The sequence below is a fragment of the Eriocheir sinensis genome, unplaced genomic scaffold (assembly GCF_024679095.1).
Source record: "Eriocheir sinensis breed Jianghai 21 unplaced genomic scaffold, ASM2467909v1 Scaffold741, whole genome shotgun sequence".
NCBI lineage: Eukaryota > Metazoa > Arthropoda > Malacostraca > Decapoda > Varunidae > Eriocheir > Eriocheir sinensis.
Window position 1 is genome coordinate 141152 of NW_026112100.1, and position 15262 is coordinate 156413.

Here is a 15262-nt window from a genome sequence, read left to right on the forward strand (position 1 = left end):
TGGAGAAGGCGTGGCAGGCGACAAACACCCATGGGCAAGGAGGGCGTAAAGTCGATGTCTCGATTCAGTGTGAGGTCAGCGGCAGGGGTGTGAGGGGGAGCCAGGAAGGAGTGAAGGAAGATGACGATGCATTGTTTTTGGTGGTGATGGTGGTGGTGGTGGTGGTGGTGGGAAGAGGGGGGGGGGGGGAGCATATGGTGTTGATTGTGGTTAAGGAGACATGGTGCTGTGGAATGGGTGGTGTTAGTTACGGTGGTGCGAAGAAAGTGGTGTTATTGGTGGTGTTGAAGGTTGTGTTAAGAAGAGTGGTGGTGATTTGGGGTGGAGGTGGAGTTAGAGATGCTATTGGTGGTGGTGGTTGAGTGGGGGTTATCGTGGTGGTGGACACAGTGGTGGTGATTGTGGTCCTGGTGTTGGTGTTTGTGGGAGTGGTGTTGCTTAAGCTGATGGTGATGGCCGTAGTGGTAGCTGTGGTTCCTGGTGATGGTGGTCGTGGTAATGGTGGTGATGGTGATGGTGGTGGTAGCTGTAGTGGTGACGGTGGTGGTGGTGGTGGTGGTGTTAGTTGGGTCGTGGTGGTTAAGTTTGTGTTGATGGACGTGGTGTTAGTTGTGGTTCCTGGAGGTGGTGGTGGTTGTGGTGGCGGTGGTGGTGATGGTGGTGGTGGAGAAAGGCCGCCCGCCACTATATTCTCTCTGTTTTTCGCGTCTCCGCCTTCCATACCTTACGTGCATTTTATCTTCTATTTTTCGTCTTAACTTCTTTCCGCCGTTCCTCACTCTAGTTTATTCTCCATTTTTCCTTCTTACCGCCTTCGCCTCGTACCTCCATTTACTTTATCTTTCACTTTCCTCCCTTTTTGCCTTCATTTTCCATTCCTTTACCTTTCCACTTTTTTCTCCTTCCGCCATATCTCTTCTCAGTTTATTTTCCTTTCTCCTCTTTCCCTTCACACACCCGTTTACTTTACCTTCCATTTTTCCACCTCCCGTATTTCGCTTTCCTCTTAATCCTCTTCCCTCCTCTTCCTCTTCCTCTTCCTCCTACTCTTCGCCGTAATGGTAAGCTCTCCACCCTCACTTTATCATTAATGTCTTACTTTTCCTTTCAATTCTTTCTTCCTTCCCTCCAAGCGCCTTCATTCTCCCTCCATTACCTTCATTCGTTCTTTCCGCCACCTCCTCCTCCTCCTCCTCCTTCTCTTTTTACCTTATTCCTCCTCTTCCTCTTTCTCCTTCATTTACCATTGCTCCTCCTCTTCCTCCTCCTCCTCATCCACCGTCTTTCTCCTACATTTCCCCTTCCTCCTCCCACTCTTCCTCTTCCTCCTCCTCCTCCAACGCCCTTTTTCCTTCTGCTCTACTTTTCGCAACTTCAATAGCAGATTTCTGGTTCACTTTTGCTCTCCCTCGCTCGCAGCTGCCATTTACTTACACACGTTGGAGTATATGTATTCCATTTGTAACTAAAGCTATTGACTGACTGCCCGATATACATGTTTTCCGAGAGCGGCTGTTAATCATAATTGTTACTTCCCTGCAAAAATGACACGTATGGAAGATAAAAGTGACAGGTGCAGAAAATAACGAAACACCCATGCAGAGAACACATTTGATTTAATAATTTTGATGGATGTTTTTTTTTCTTTTCCTGCCGGCATTAGGGAAGGTTGCATAGGGCAGAGTATGATGATGCCATGCCGGTAGAGTAGTCATTATTATTATTATTATTATTATTATTATTATTATTATTATTATTATTATTATTATTATTATTGTGGGAGCTATGAAGCGATCTATATCAATTTGTTTAATGAGCGATTACCATAAAATGTATAAAATATCACTATCGATGAACATAACCCATAGATTTAATGAGCACGCACGCACACACACACACACACACACACACACACACACACACACACACACACACACACACACACATACAACACAACACAGCCATAAAGAAACATGAGAAGCCTTGTGAGGTATTTGGGATGGAAAACCGGCATTAACTTACTAAACCCTTTCGCTCATGTTTATTTAGTAAGTCTCTACACATATTTTGCAAGCAGAATAATACCCGAGGCTTCCTGCGGGAGGTTGGGATGAGAGCCGAGTGATGCAAGTAGTGAAAAGCGACTTCCAGGGCGGGACAAGGGAGAACTATTATCCCGGACTCAGAAAGGGGACGGAGGAAGCGAGAGTACTGAAGGAGAGACGAGGAGCGAGGGAGAGAAGGGAAAATCATGTAGCAGGAAGTGTTACGGGAGTGTGTGGGCGACAGCGTGCGTGGGAGGAAGAATATGAAAGAAAGAACGTTAGGAGGAAAATTAACAGAGATGAAGGGAGATAGAAGGGAGGAAGATAGCAAACTAGAAACATTGGTACGGTGGCAGGAGGGAGGGAAAAAGAAAAGGTATTAGGAAGCTGGGTAAAGGGAAGGGAGGAGGATAAAAAAAGTTGTTTGAAAGATGTTAGACGAAAATGTGAGTAAAAGTGAGGTTGAAGGAGTAAACGTAAGAGTAAAAGAGTAAGGAATAAGGAGAAGTAAGGATTAAAAGCAAGGGTATTAGGATTTGAGGTAAAGAAAGGGAATATTAGCAGAAAATATGAGTAAAAGAAATACGGAAAGAGGAAAGTAAGAGGCATTTTGAAGAGAGATAGAGGGGAGGAGGAAAAAAGAGAAATGTTTTGAGTGTTAGCAGAAAATGTGAGTTAAAGGAAATACCGAAAGAGGAAAGTAGAGGAACTTGAAGAGGGGTAAAAAGGAGGAGGAAAAGAATAAGGATGTTTTGAGTGTTAGCGGAAAATGTGTGTGAAAAAGGAAATACCAAAAGGGGGAAGTATAGGAATTTGAGGAGGGATAAAGAGGAGGAGGAAAAGAATAAGGATGTTTTGAGTGTTAGCAGAAGATGTGAGTAAAATAAATACTGAAAGAGGAAAGTAAGAGGCATTTTCAAGAGAGATAAAGAGGAGGAGGAAAAGAATAAGGATGTTTTGAGTGTTTGCGGAAAATGTGTGTTAAAGAAAATACGGAAAGAGGAAAGTAGAGGAATTTGAAGAGGGAGAAAGAGGAGGAGGAAAAGAATAAGGATGTTTTGAGTGTTAGCGGAAAATGTGTGTAAAAGATAGGGTAAAGGATAAAAGTAGAAGAGTTCGGAGGAGGGAGGGTCAAGGAGGATGGCCAAGAAAAAACTTATTGCTGTGTTGTCCTGCTGAGGTCATCCCGCGACGATTTACGACTATAGCGACGCCTGCTGGGGCTAAGTTTGGACTCCAGGCGGCGACACACACACACACACACACACACACACACACACACACACACACACACACACACACACACACACGCACACACACAAGTTATCTTTATTTTGTGTTGAGGTTAAGGAGTCACATGTTGTAATTCTTGCGACTAAGTTTGGAGTCCAGAAGGCGACACACACACACACACACACACACACACACACACACACACACACACACACGCACACGCACACGCACACACACACATTCTCCTCCCCCCTGCCAACACATTACCTTCATTCCGTGTTGAGGCTAAGAAGTCAGGGGCAGCAATTCCTTTATTTTATTTCATATACAAATATATATTACATATGTACATATTTTACAAGGACAGTCGAACAAACGAACACAGAGGTATGTACACGGTAATGTTGTGAGGGCGTTGATGCTCACACGCCCGCACGGAAACACTCGCAGAGAAATCCACTCATTGTTTTTATCTTCCTCCGCACACTTGAACACTTCTTTTTTGTGCTTGCATGTCGATATTTACAAGGAACGCCATGTATGTACGTTTTATGGCTCTTCGTGTAGGTATGATAATAGGACAACTTTATACGCCCCCACATACATACATACATACATACATATTCAGGACGTTAAACAAAAATAGAATGAAGTTTGCAGAGAAAGTGAATTATACAAAAAAAAAGTTTACTAATGTCATCATAAAGGTTCATGGCCGCGTACATAACCACAACGACGCGGTTATTACGTACACAGAGTTAGGAACACACACACACACACACACGCACACACACGCACACGCCTATTTTTGTTGCCGCTGCTCCTGTTGTTGTTGCTGCTACCACTTCTACCACCACTACTACTACTACTACTACTACTACTATTACTACCACTACTACTACTATTATTACTACTACTACTACTTCTACTACTACTACTACTACTACTGCTACTACTGCTACTACTACTACTACTACTACTACCACTACCACTACCACTACCACCACCACCACCGCATCCAGCACCACCACGAAAGTGTCCTCGTGATAAAATACATCGCGCCACACACCTGAGAGGCCTGACAGGTATATAGGCGGTGTGTCAGACTTCGCGGATTGATATATAACCGAGCGGCTGATAAATGCGCTGTTTTTTGCAATGATGGCCAGGCTGTGAACGTCCGCATGAGTCCCCGGCGTGTGCTGCATGATTACGGCGCCCCGGGAATGGAAAGTAAATAGGCCAAATGATGCGAATATATCACGGCAAATGTAGGCAGGGTGTGGAATACTGACATAGAGGTTAATTATGCTTCGGAAAGGTTGGGAATAGAGAGATAGATGGAGTTAGAATTATGAACGGTTGCTGACAATTGTGTGACTGACGTGTAGAACTTGATTGGCTTAGTAGAATAGATATATGTAGTTTTTTTTTTTTTTTTATTCAACATGGTTAATTATGATTCGGAAAGGTTGGGAATAGAGAAACAGAGTGAGTTGGAATTTTGAACGGTCGCTGATAATTGTGTGACTGACGTATATAACTTGATTGGTTTAGCGGAATAGGTATAATGTAGATGTTTTTTATTCAGCATGGTTAATTATGATTCGGAAAGGTTGGGAATAGAGAAACAGATTGAGTTAGAATTTTGAACGGTTACTGATAATAGTGTGAATAACGTGTAAAAATTGATTAACTAAATATAATAGATATATGTAGTTATTTTCTTATTTAATATGGTTAATTATGATTCGGAAAGGTTGGGAATAGAGAAATAGAGTTAGTTAGAATTTTGAACGGTTACTGATAATTGTGTGAATGACGTGCAGAATTTGATTGGCTAAGCAGAATAGGTATATGTATTTTTTTATTTCTTTTTATTCAACATGGTTAATTATGATTCGGAAAGGTTGGTGATAGAACACAAATAGATGGTGTTACAGTTCTGAGAGGTTGGTAATCTTGGTATGAAAAACGTGTAGAACCTGACTGGCTTAGGGTGATAGGTATATATTCTTTTTTATGCTGCCATAGAGGTTAGTTATGATTCAGAAAGGTTGGTAATACAAAATTATAGATGGAGTTCCAATTTTGAGTTGTCACTAATATTGGTAGGAATAACGTTTACACCTTGATTGGCTCAGTGCAATAGATATATGTACTGGTTACTTTTTATTATTTAGCGCATGCCACACTTTTTTATATGGCAATATCGTGTACTTTAAACAACTGCCGTCGCTGGAGTTTTGTCGCAGTGCGTGTAAAAAAAAAAAAAAAAATCAGCTGGTAATTCGGCAATGTTCTTCACCCGCGCCATTGTAAAAAGCAAATGAGAACCCGGAACTGCCAATAAAATTCACTCCCAAACAAGCATTGCAATTGATTTTTTCCCGCGATCGCCATGGATGAAAAAACAAAAAAATAAAAAAGAGCGAAACCACTGAAAAAAAAAAAAAATCGTGCGCTGGATTATTCTGATTAACCCCGACCTGCATGTGGCTGGCTAGTCGGTGATGTGGTGGTGGTAGTGGTGGTTGAGGTGGTGGGGCGGTAATTGGGGGGGGGGGGGGGTCGAGCCTGTGATGTGGTAATGGAGGTAATGGTGAAAGGGGAAAGAGAAATAGATTGAGAGTGGAATAATGTTGTGTTGCGGGCAGGTGTGTTGTGTGAAAGGGATAGATTGGTGTTGGGTGTGGCAATGGCTGGGGTGTGGCAAGCTTGTGGTGTTGTAAACCTGGTAATAGTGAAGGGGGAAAGAGGGGGATGGAGGGAGAACGGAATAACTACTGTGTTGCGGGTAGGTGTCATGTGAAAGGGCACTAGACAGCGATAGATTACGTTGGGTGTTGCAGTGGTCGGTGTGTTTGAAGCTTATGATGTGGTAATTGTGAGTTCGGAAAGAGGGGGTTATAGGGGGAATGGACAGTGTTGTGGGCAGATGTGTTGTGTGAAAGAGCCATGGAAAGCGATAGATCACGTTGAGTGTGGCAGTAATGGTGTGATGGGGCGCTGTGGTGGTTGTGCTTTTGTGATGTGGTGATGGGAAAAGATGGGATAATCAAGGGCTGGCTGATAGTTGCTGTGCTCCCGGCAGCTGTGTGGGTGGACAAGGCGAGGAGGGGGATGAACTAACAGCGAAGTCAGGGCGGCAGGCCGAGTTGTGTTTGAGTGGTGGAGTTAATTGTTGTAACGCTGTGGGGGCGGGTTGTTTGCGTGTTGACTGTGGGTAGCGGCGAGGGTGAGGTCCGTACGAGTAGAGTTTTGAGGTCCAGGAAGCTTAGTGGTCGGAATACTTTGTTATGTGTGTTGTTATTGGGCAATGCTGCTTGAGGGGGAAAGAAGAGTCGCTGGGTAGGGTTGTGAATGTAAAGGGACATGAAAGAATGGAAAAAAAAACTAAGTCCTTTGTTATTATTAAGGAGGTAGATGTTTGGTCACTTGTATTTTTATTTATCAGTGCAATAAGTGTAAGTATGTCAAGTTAATACTGGTTCAATTATTGGTATGAGGGAAATTTTAGTGTAGATAGGGAGGTGGTAGGTTCAGTAATTGCTCTCTCCATAGTGTTTGACTGGTGGAAATAACGTAGTGTGTGTGGCAAGCTAATCAGGGTAGTTATGTAAGTGTCATAAAAAGCGTAGGGCGTGTAGGTGAAGATAGCGGGTGTTACGTGTTGGGTATTGCCATGGAGAAAGCGCAGGGCAAGCCAGTAAGGGTGAGCGGTCGTTTGATTTGTGTTGACTGGTCGGGATGAAGCTGTCGTGGTGGTGTGCATGCGGTCGTTGGGTAGGAAAGGTTATCGTAGTTCTGAATGTTCCTTGCATACATGTACTGTGATGGGTGGCCACGGAAGACAGCTGCAGATGGGTCAGGAAGGATAAAGGAAAACATGGAAGGAATTAGTGTGGAGAGGAAGGAAGCTGACGTGATAATGCTTCGTTGTGGCTAAAATGAGAGGCAATAAATCAGTTAAAGTAGGAGATTTACGTCCCGTCGTTGTCTGTTTTAACATAATCATTTCTTAATATCACAGAGCAGCGGCCTTGAACGAAAGCAATGATTCAGACTTAAGCTTCTTTAAAACCTCACAAATATCAACCAGTTTCACTAACCTTAAAAGTTTCTCAGACTGATCGGAGAGTCAACAACATAGACTCTCCCTTTTATTCCCTCGCTTGTCAGACTTTTTTCTTTTGCTTTTTCGGAGGGGTTTTAAAAAGTTTGGAAAAAAAAAAATGACAGTGGCTGAAGTTCGTGTGTGGGAGGCGGAACACGTTTCATACCTGTCCGTGACGAGGAGACAGGTGAGGCGTTGACATTACACCTTTATTATTCATCTTGACATTGAGAGAGAGAAAGAAGGAGGGAAAGAGTGAGAAGAAGAGAGAGAAGGAGAATATCAGTAAAAAGTATGATAAGTTGACTCAGATGGACACAGGAAAGATAGATAGATAGAGAGAATATCAATAAACAGTATGATAAATTCACTCTCAGGTGGACACAGGGAGGTGGATGCACAAAACACGAGACTGGAGGACACGGAGATACGTCATACCGGGTTGTGGGGAGTCGGGGGTCGAGGGGTGAAGGAGAAAAGAGGAGTTAAGTCTCTCGCCTCCCTTCGCCTCCTCGCGGCTATTCCCCTCAGAGCAAATGTTAGGTTTCCTTTCTGAAGTACTTTTGTATTGATTTGGAGGGGAGCTCTCGTCTGCTTTATGATTTTTCTTTGCGTCCTTGCTCTAATCTTGTTTCGTTTAAGCTTACTCACGGCGGGCGTCACGGCTTCCCATGTTCGTGTTGGCTTGCTCGTGTCTCCCCGTTGACGTGCTGACGCGCTGCTGTCATGGGCGAGGCTCCAGGCTGACTTTTTGTACGTATCGCAGCCGCCGCCAGTCCGGGGCTTGACTTTTATAACTCATAATTACACTTTCAACTTCACTTCGCCGACACGGTGTTAATAAACTCACATAGTGGAAATGATAAAAAAAGCTGCCATATTAGAATTTTTATCGATATTACATTAATTATGCGATTGTCGTGTTTTAATCAATGACAAAAAACAAATGGCAGTTAAATTATGAATGTATTATAAAGGGAACAACGTCCTGCTCTTTGCATTTTACATTTTCCCGGTAATATTGTTAGTCATTGGATGCAAAAATGTTGTCCGAAAAATACCGCGCGATCGAGCCGCGGCCCTGCGGGTGAACGAGCTCATAATCCGCTCGCCCATAATTAACTGAGCATACAAACAGGTGACGCAATTTTCGCTTCCCTCTACCCACAAAAAAGCGACCCGCCAACACCACGCCACAGCACCGGCGGCGTCTGAGAGCATTTTTACGTCGCCAGTCAGAAACTTTTCCCGCCGTGCCAAACCCTAAAACTGCGCCGGCAATCACAAAAGCCACTCTTGCGATTGTCATTATTTTTTCCCTCCATCCTCGTTTTTATCGTTTATGTTGCCGAGTCTCCTTCCGCGGCACTACATTTACCTCCAAAACCGCCGAGAAGAAAGTCGGTGACGCTGAGAAAACTTGACTCACGATCGATTAGTGACTCTTGAGTGACGGAATCCCAACCCCTTTTTGACTCACTGTCCCTGGGGAGGTAGAGGAGTGAAGGCGGTCTCCTGGTAACGCCCCTGGGAACCCTATGTCACCGTCTGGGGTTTCATAAGACGACGCAGCAGATGACGTGCGATTTGTGCCTCATGAGTAACTGAATTCCACCTCCTCTTCACCTCTCTGGTCCGGGGGAGGAAAAAGGCTGAGTGCGGTCACCTGGTGGGGCCCGTGGGAACCCTGTGGTGTCGTCGTGGAGATTCACAAGACGACGTAGCAAGTGACGAGCGATTTGTGACTCATATGTAACTGAATCCCACCCCCTCTTCACCTCTCTGGCCCGGGGAGGAAGAAGGGTGAAGGCGGTCGACTGATAACGGTCTTGGGAACCCTGTGGTGTCGGGGGCTTCACAAGACGACGCAGCAGGTGACGATGAGGGCCGCCACGACGATGATGGTGGAGAGCCGCGGAACACACACGCAGCTCGAGTTGTGTTGCATGGCCGCCCTGTTCTCTCCTGCAACACACACACGCACACACACACACACACGCACACAGAAGAATATTTGTTAGTTTCTACTTTATAACAACTGCGCATGCTATTCCCACCTTTTATCACAATACCCATTTTATTTACGACCTTTGCATGATATTGCGCCCTGTAATTACTTTGTTTTTTTTAGAAACCAGTTTTTAGTGTGTTGATATTTTCATTTATACGTTTATAGTCTTACTCCTACCCTTTCCGCCTGCCCGTTAATTACCTTTTATTTTAATCTCCATATACTCCACCGTATGCTCTTTGATTATACCCTCGCTTCTTTTTAATTACCTCCTGACACCATATTGCCTCTATATCTCTTTTATCACCTTCCGACCCCTCGCTAACTGCTCTAACATCCTAATTACGCCCCTTCCTCGCCTCTCTTCCTTCTCGTCCCCGCTGTCAAAATCAGAAACCTCGCTCTTCCTCATAATTTTCCACTTCCTCCTGCTCCTAACTCTACTGCCTTCCCCTTTCATCTACTCGGCCCTCAAATCAAGGCCCTCTTTCTACCCTCTCACAGCTGGCCACTCTCTACTACCTTCTGTCGAGTCCCCTTCATCCCTTCCGTCTCCCTTCCTCGTTCCACTACTCGTCGGCCACTTCTTCCCCCTCTCACCTCGCACCTAAATCTCAATCTATATTTTTTCCGCTTTTTCTCACCTATGTGCATCTATTCCTCCCTTTCATCCCTTCCTTCCACTCTCACAAAGCTCTTCCCCTTTTTCCTTCTTTCCTTCCTTCCTTCCCTTCTGTGCTTCATTAACGCAACTAGAATCCACCTTCAGACATATAACCCTTCTTTTTTACATCCATATTTTCATTATTTATATTCCATCTTCGTAGACTTGGATTTAGTAATTCGTACAAAACTTCTATTACATTCCTTTCCCTTTCAGTTCTCATTTGTCTCCTCGCACCGTATGTGTCTTACAATTCACAACTCCCTATACCGTATTTTATTTTCCCCCTAAGCCATACTTCTTGTAATTCTCAACCTCTATAACATATTCTACTTCATTCCCCTAAGTCATACATCTATTCCACCCTTCTCTCATTTTTCCACGAACTTGTCCCTTCCTTTATTCCCGTTTTGTCTAATATATATACCATCTTTTACTTTCACATTCGTTCTTTCTGTAGCGTCAACGTATCTCTACATCCCCTTCGTTATATCACTTCTCACTGACATATATCAATCCCCTCCCCACCCTGCACACTACCCTTCTATCCCCTTCTGTGACACCTCGCGCCTATCGTTGCCCTGAGACTCACCATCAAGAACGTGGAGGTTAGCTATTGCCGGCTCCATCCCCTCCGGCTGACAGGTGAAGGTGCCGGTGTCTGAAGCCCTGGCATTTTGCAAGAGGAGGAAGCTTGTGGTGGTTTCCCCGCGCTCCTCCACGACGCTCACGCCCCCTCTCGGCGAAGTGTAGCTGATGGTCTGAGGGGAAGGAAAAAGGTAATGGGAAACTAAAAGTGTGTGTAAGGAAAGCAAATGGGAATGAGAGAGCTTAGTGCGTAGTGAAGCATCGAGGTGTGAAGAAGGATCAACTTGACATAAGAAGCGATACAAAGCGGAGGAGAAAGAAGACGAAGACGAAAACGAAGAAGAAGAAGGAGGAAGAGAAAGAAACACAAGAACAATAACAATAACAGGAAGAAGAAGAAAAATTGAGGAACAGTGAGAACATCAAGAACAAGAACAAGAAGGAAGGGAGGAAGGAAGCAAGGCGACAGTGATGCGTTAGCCCGGCGTCCTGATCTGTCCCAGCCTCAGTGTTTTCCCGTCTCTCTCTGCGGCTGTTTGTGTGTCTTTTCGCCTCTTGTTGTCTTTCCATCTGTCTCTCCGTGTGATGCGTCCTGTCCTGATATTTTGACACGAGTATTTTTGGAGGCGCTTTCTGGTATTTCTCTGTTGTTTGTTAGTGTTTATGTGTGTGTATATATGTTTATTTTCCTCTATGGTTGTCTGTTTGTATTATTCAGTCCATGTTTCGTTTGTGCATTATTTTTAACAACGTCTCTCTCTCTCTCTTTGTGAATATTCGGGTGGCTGTTTTTCGCTTCCTGCTCTTTGTGTTCTGCTATTCGTCTGTCTTTATTCCCCTCTCTGCTGTTTCCATTTCCATTTTATTTCTGTGTCCCTCTCCCTTTCTCTCTTTGTACGTTTTTTGCCCATTTGTCTGTATCCTGGATGTGGTTGGGTGCCTCGGAGTCCGTCTCGCAATTCAACTTTATTTTTTTCATTTCGTTTTCGTATAATCATCAAGGTCACTGTTTTATTTTATTTTTATGGTTAAGTAAGTTTTCTTTTTCATGGTTTTGGCCTCAGATTGCATGAGTAAGTGAGGATCATTAGGTAGGTGTGTGTATGTTTGTGTGTGTGTTTTCTGTTGTATGCGTGTGTGTCCATATTGTGTGTTCATATTCAGTCATTTTGTTTTTGTTTTCCTGTCTGTCTGTATGTCTGCCCGTCCGTTTTCTGTCCCTCACACCTGTCTGTCTCACCTCGTTGCCGTGGTACCAGGTGATGGCCTCGGGGGGGTAGGGGGCGTGGTACACAACACAGGTGAGGTTGATCATGCTGGCGCGGTTCACGTAGATGTCGGGGGCGCCCAAGATTTCCACCGTGGGTTCTGTGTTAAGAGAAAAGAAAGAAAGAACCGGGTTAGTCTGCGTTGGAAATAGGTCTTCTTTTTCTCTGTTTTTTTTACAACGAAAGTCAACAATAGAGTAAAGCAACAGTTAATGTCCGCATGACAGGTGGAGTGAGGTGTGGGTGCAGTAAGGTGACAGGTTACTGGTGCCGTGCCTAGTACCGCCGGTAAAACGAGGATCAAGCCTCCACCTGTGCCCCTGAAACTATATATAAAACCTCACCCATCGTGAGTATTAGGGGGGATTCTGGGGCTGCCCTGTGCAGGCCACTCGGCCTCTTCCAGCCTCCCTGTATTTCTGTGTTCTTATGTTCTTATGTAATGAAGTCATTTTCCCCCACAGCTTAGGTTACCAGTAGTGTAAGTTAAGGGTAGTAATTTCCTCTTATTTCTCTCTTTACTGTAAACTTTCCATGTCCCTTTCTTCCTTAAAGGTACATGGTGCTCTCTTCTAACTATTTCCTGCCGGCACGTTGCCGGAGGGAGAGGTGGGTGGGGAGGAGTCTTCATCTTTTCTGTCCTGTCCTACCACACGTAGATTACTAGTAGTAGCGGTAGTAAACAGACACCCTCGCCATAGACCGATAGGTCTTCTGGTGTCTGTTCTTCCTATGTATTCCTCCTCCTCTCCCTCCTACTCCTTTTCTTCTTCTAATTCCTCCTCTTTCTCCTTTCCTTCCTCTTTCTACTCCGGCTTTTTCTCCCTCTCCCTCTCTTCCTTCTCCTTCTTATCTCCCTCTTTCTACTCCTCCGGCTTTTCTCCCTCCTCCTCCTCCTTCTCCTTTTCTTCCTCCTTCTACTCCTTCGGCTTTTTCGCCCTCCTACTCCTCTTCCTCTCTACTCCTTCGGTATTTTTCCTCTCCCTTTCCTCCTCCTCCCCCTCCTTTTATTTATGCCTCCCTTTTCATTTTTTACTCGCTGCTTCCATTATCCCTTCCATTTCCTCCGTCTCCTTGTCTTCTCTTCTTGCCTTTCCTTCTCGTTTCTCGCTCCCTTTTTATCCCCTTCTTCGTCCTCTTTGTGTGCCCGGTTTCCTTCCATCCCATTTACCTTTTACCAAAGTTATCATATTATCACTTTGTTAATGACGGGAAGTTTTATGTTTCCCCCATATTTCCTTCTGGTCTGTTGCTTGCTTCCCTGCTTCGTCGCTTCCACCTCCTCCTCTTGCTCTCCTTTCTCTCTATTGTTTCTCGGTTCCCTTTCGTTCTCTTCTTTCTCTCTGATTCTCGTTATCCCTTCCTTCGTATCTCTTTCCTCTATTCATCTTCCCCTTCTTTCTCCCTCTGCTTCATTTTCCCTTCGTTCGTATCTCTTTCCTCCGTTCCTCTTCCTCTTATTTCTCTCTGTTTCTCGTTATCCCTTCGTTCTTATCTCATTCTTAAGTTCCTCTTCCTCTTTTTTTTCTCTCTGGTTCTCGCTTTCCCTTCGTTACTGTCTCTTTCCTCAATTCCCCTTCCTCTTTTGATCTCTTTTGCTTCTCGTTTTCCATTCGTTTGCATCTCCTCCTCGTCAAAGTCTCATAAATCTCGTTATGTCGCGTTATTCACCTATCATCATCTCATTAGTGACGGAAGGTTGTGTTATCCCCTCACACATTATGCACTTGTTTATTTTTTTATCACTTTCATCTCCTTTAATCCGCTTTTGTGTTCGAATCCATCATGGCTTCGCTCTCTCTCTCGTCGATGCTATTAGTGCTTCGTTTTAGTGTGTTATTCCTGCCTGATCACCTCCTCGAAAAAGCATGAAATCATAATCATACTCGTGTTTTATATTTGGTTATACATGTTATTTGTAGTCCATCTAATTCCTTCTCTTCATGCCCTCTTTCTTATTTCCATTTTCTCTCAGCCGTTACTTCATATTGTTCTCATCAATGTTGTATCAGCATAAATTCGCAATGTTTTTATATATATGCATTAATATCCTATCCAATATGTGTTTTGTATCCTCTCATATCATAGGCATCAGTTTTATTTCTTTCATTTTTTTGGTCAATATCACTTATACATACATTCAATCAACGCACCCTTAATTTTCTTCACATTACCTCGCTTTTTTTTTGTATGTACGTCAATGCAATATATTTCCTCCATTCTTTCATTTCTTTTTTTAACATTTTCACCATCTAATACACGCGCTTCACCTTACGTACCACCATCTAGCTGCTTCCTTAGTTTTCCTCTTATCACCCCATCTTCGAATACACATCAAAACAATATGTCTCTCCTATTCGTCCATTTCTTCAGTCTATATTTTCTCATTTTTCGTCTTCTACTCATACAGAAGTTCAATTGCTTCCTTAATTTTCCTCCCATCACCTCACGTCTTCGAATACACATCACAACAATAGCTCTCCTCCATTCTTTTTCCCCGCGCCTTCTTACCCTCGGCTCCCTCTGTGTCAGCTCGCCATTCCTCGCCCCACAAAGGTTGTATTTCACGCCGCAGCGGTCATCCAGACGGCGCGGCATCATGCTAACTGGTCCTTTGCGGCGGATGTTCGGCGTGTAAAGACCACCAGAGAGAGAGAGAGAGAGAGAGAGAGAGAGAGAGAGAGAGAGAGAGAGAGAGAGAGAGAGAGAGAGAGAGAGAGAGAGAGAGAGAGAGAGAGAGAGAGAGAGAGAGAGAGAGAGAGAGAGAGAGAGAGAGAGAGAGAGAGAGAGAAACAGAGATAGATAGAGAGAGAAAGAGAGCACCTGTACTACACTCTCCGTATCCTTGATTAATCTCTTTCAGGAAATAAGATGCGTAAGAAAGAGACAGAGAAACGATCACACTTAGACTTAGAAGGTGGAGGAGAGATAGAGAAAGAATGAGGAGGAGGAGGAGGAGATATAGTGGTCTTTCTCAATGTCTCTTATATCATCCTGTATCTTTGACCTGTCTCTCTCTCTGTGTGTGTGTGTGTTTCCTCACTCACGTACAGGTCACAAATTCACGAAATGAGTTCTCTTAAAGTGAAAACTTATTCCACAAAAAGAAACAGAGAGAGAGAGAGAGAGAGAGAGAGAGAGAGAGAGAGAGAGAGAGAGAGAGAGAGAGAGAGAGAGAGAGAGAGAGAGAGAGAGAGAGAGAGAGAGAGAGAGAGAGAGAGAGAGAGAGAGAGAGAGAGAATAGGATGGACACTGGACGAAAAAGACAAAAAAAGAAATGGAGAAAAATTAGAAAAAAAGAACCGGCCATGTGGAAGTTGAAAGTGGATACGGAGA

At 44.1% G+C, this 15262-nt stretch overlaps 1 protein-coding gene across 1 annotated transcript in view; it reads right to left on the reverse strand.

Annotated features, from left to right (window-relative positions):
* Window positions 1–3598: 3598 nt before the first annotated feature.
* Window positions 3599–15262, reverse strand: part of LOC126994186 (zwei Ig domain protein zig-8-like) — a 53239-nt gene continuing 41575 nt past the window's right edge. The window contains exons 4-6 of the mRNA XM_050853442.1: window positions 11899–12026; window positions 10663–10831; window positions 3599–9360 (exon numbers count right to left, since the gene is read on the reverse strand). Coding sequence (XP_050709399.1) covers window positions 9251–9360; window positions 10663–10831; window positions 11899–12026 — 407 coding nt within the window. The 3' untranslated portion in view covers window positions 3599–9250. The remainder of the gene's footprint in view (window positions 9361–10662; window positions 10832–11898; window positions 12027–15262) is intronic.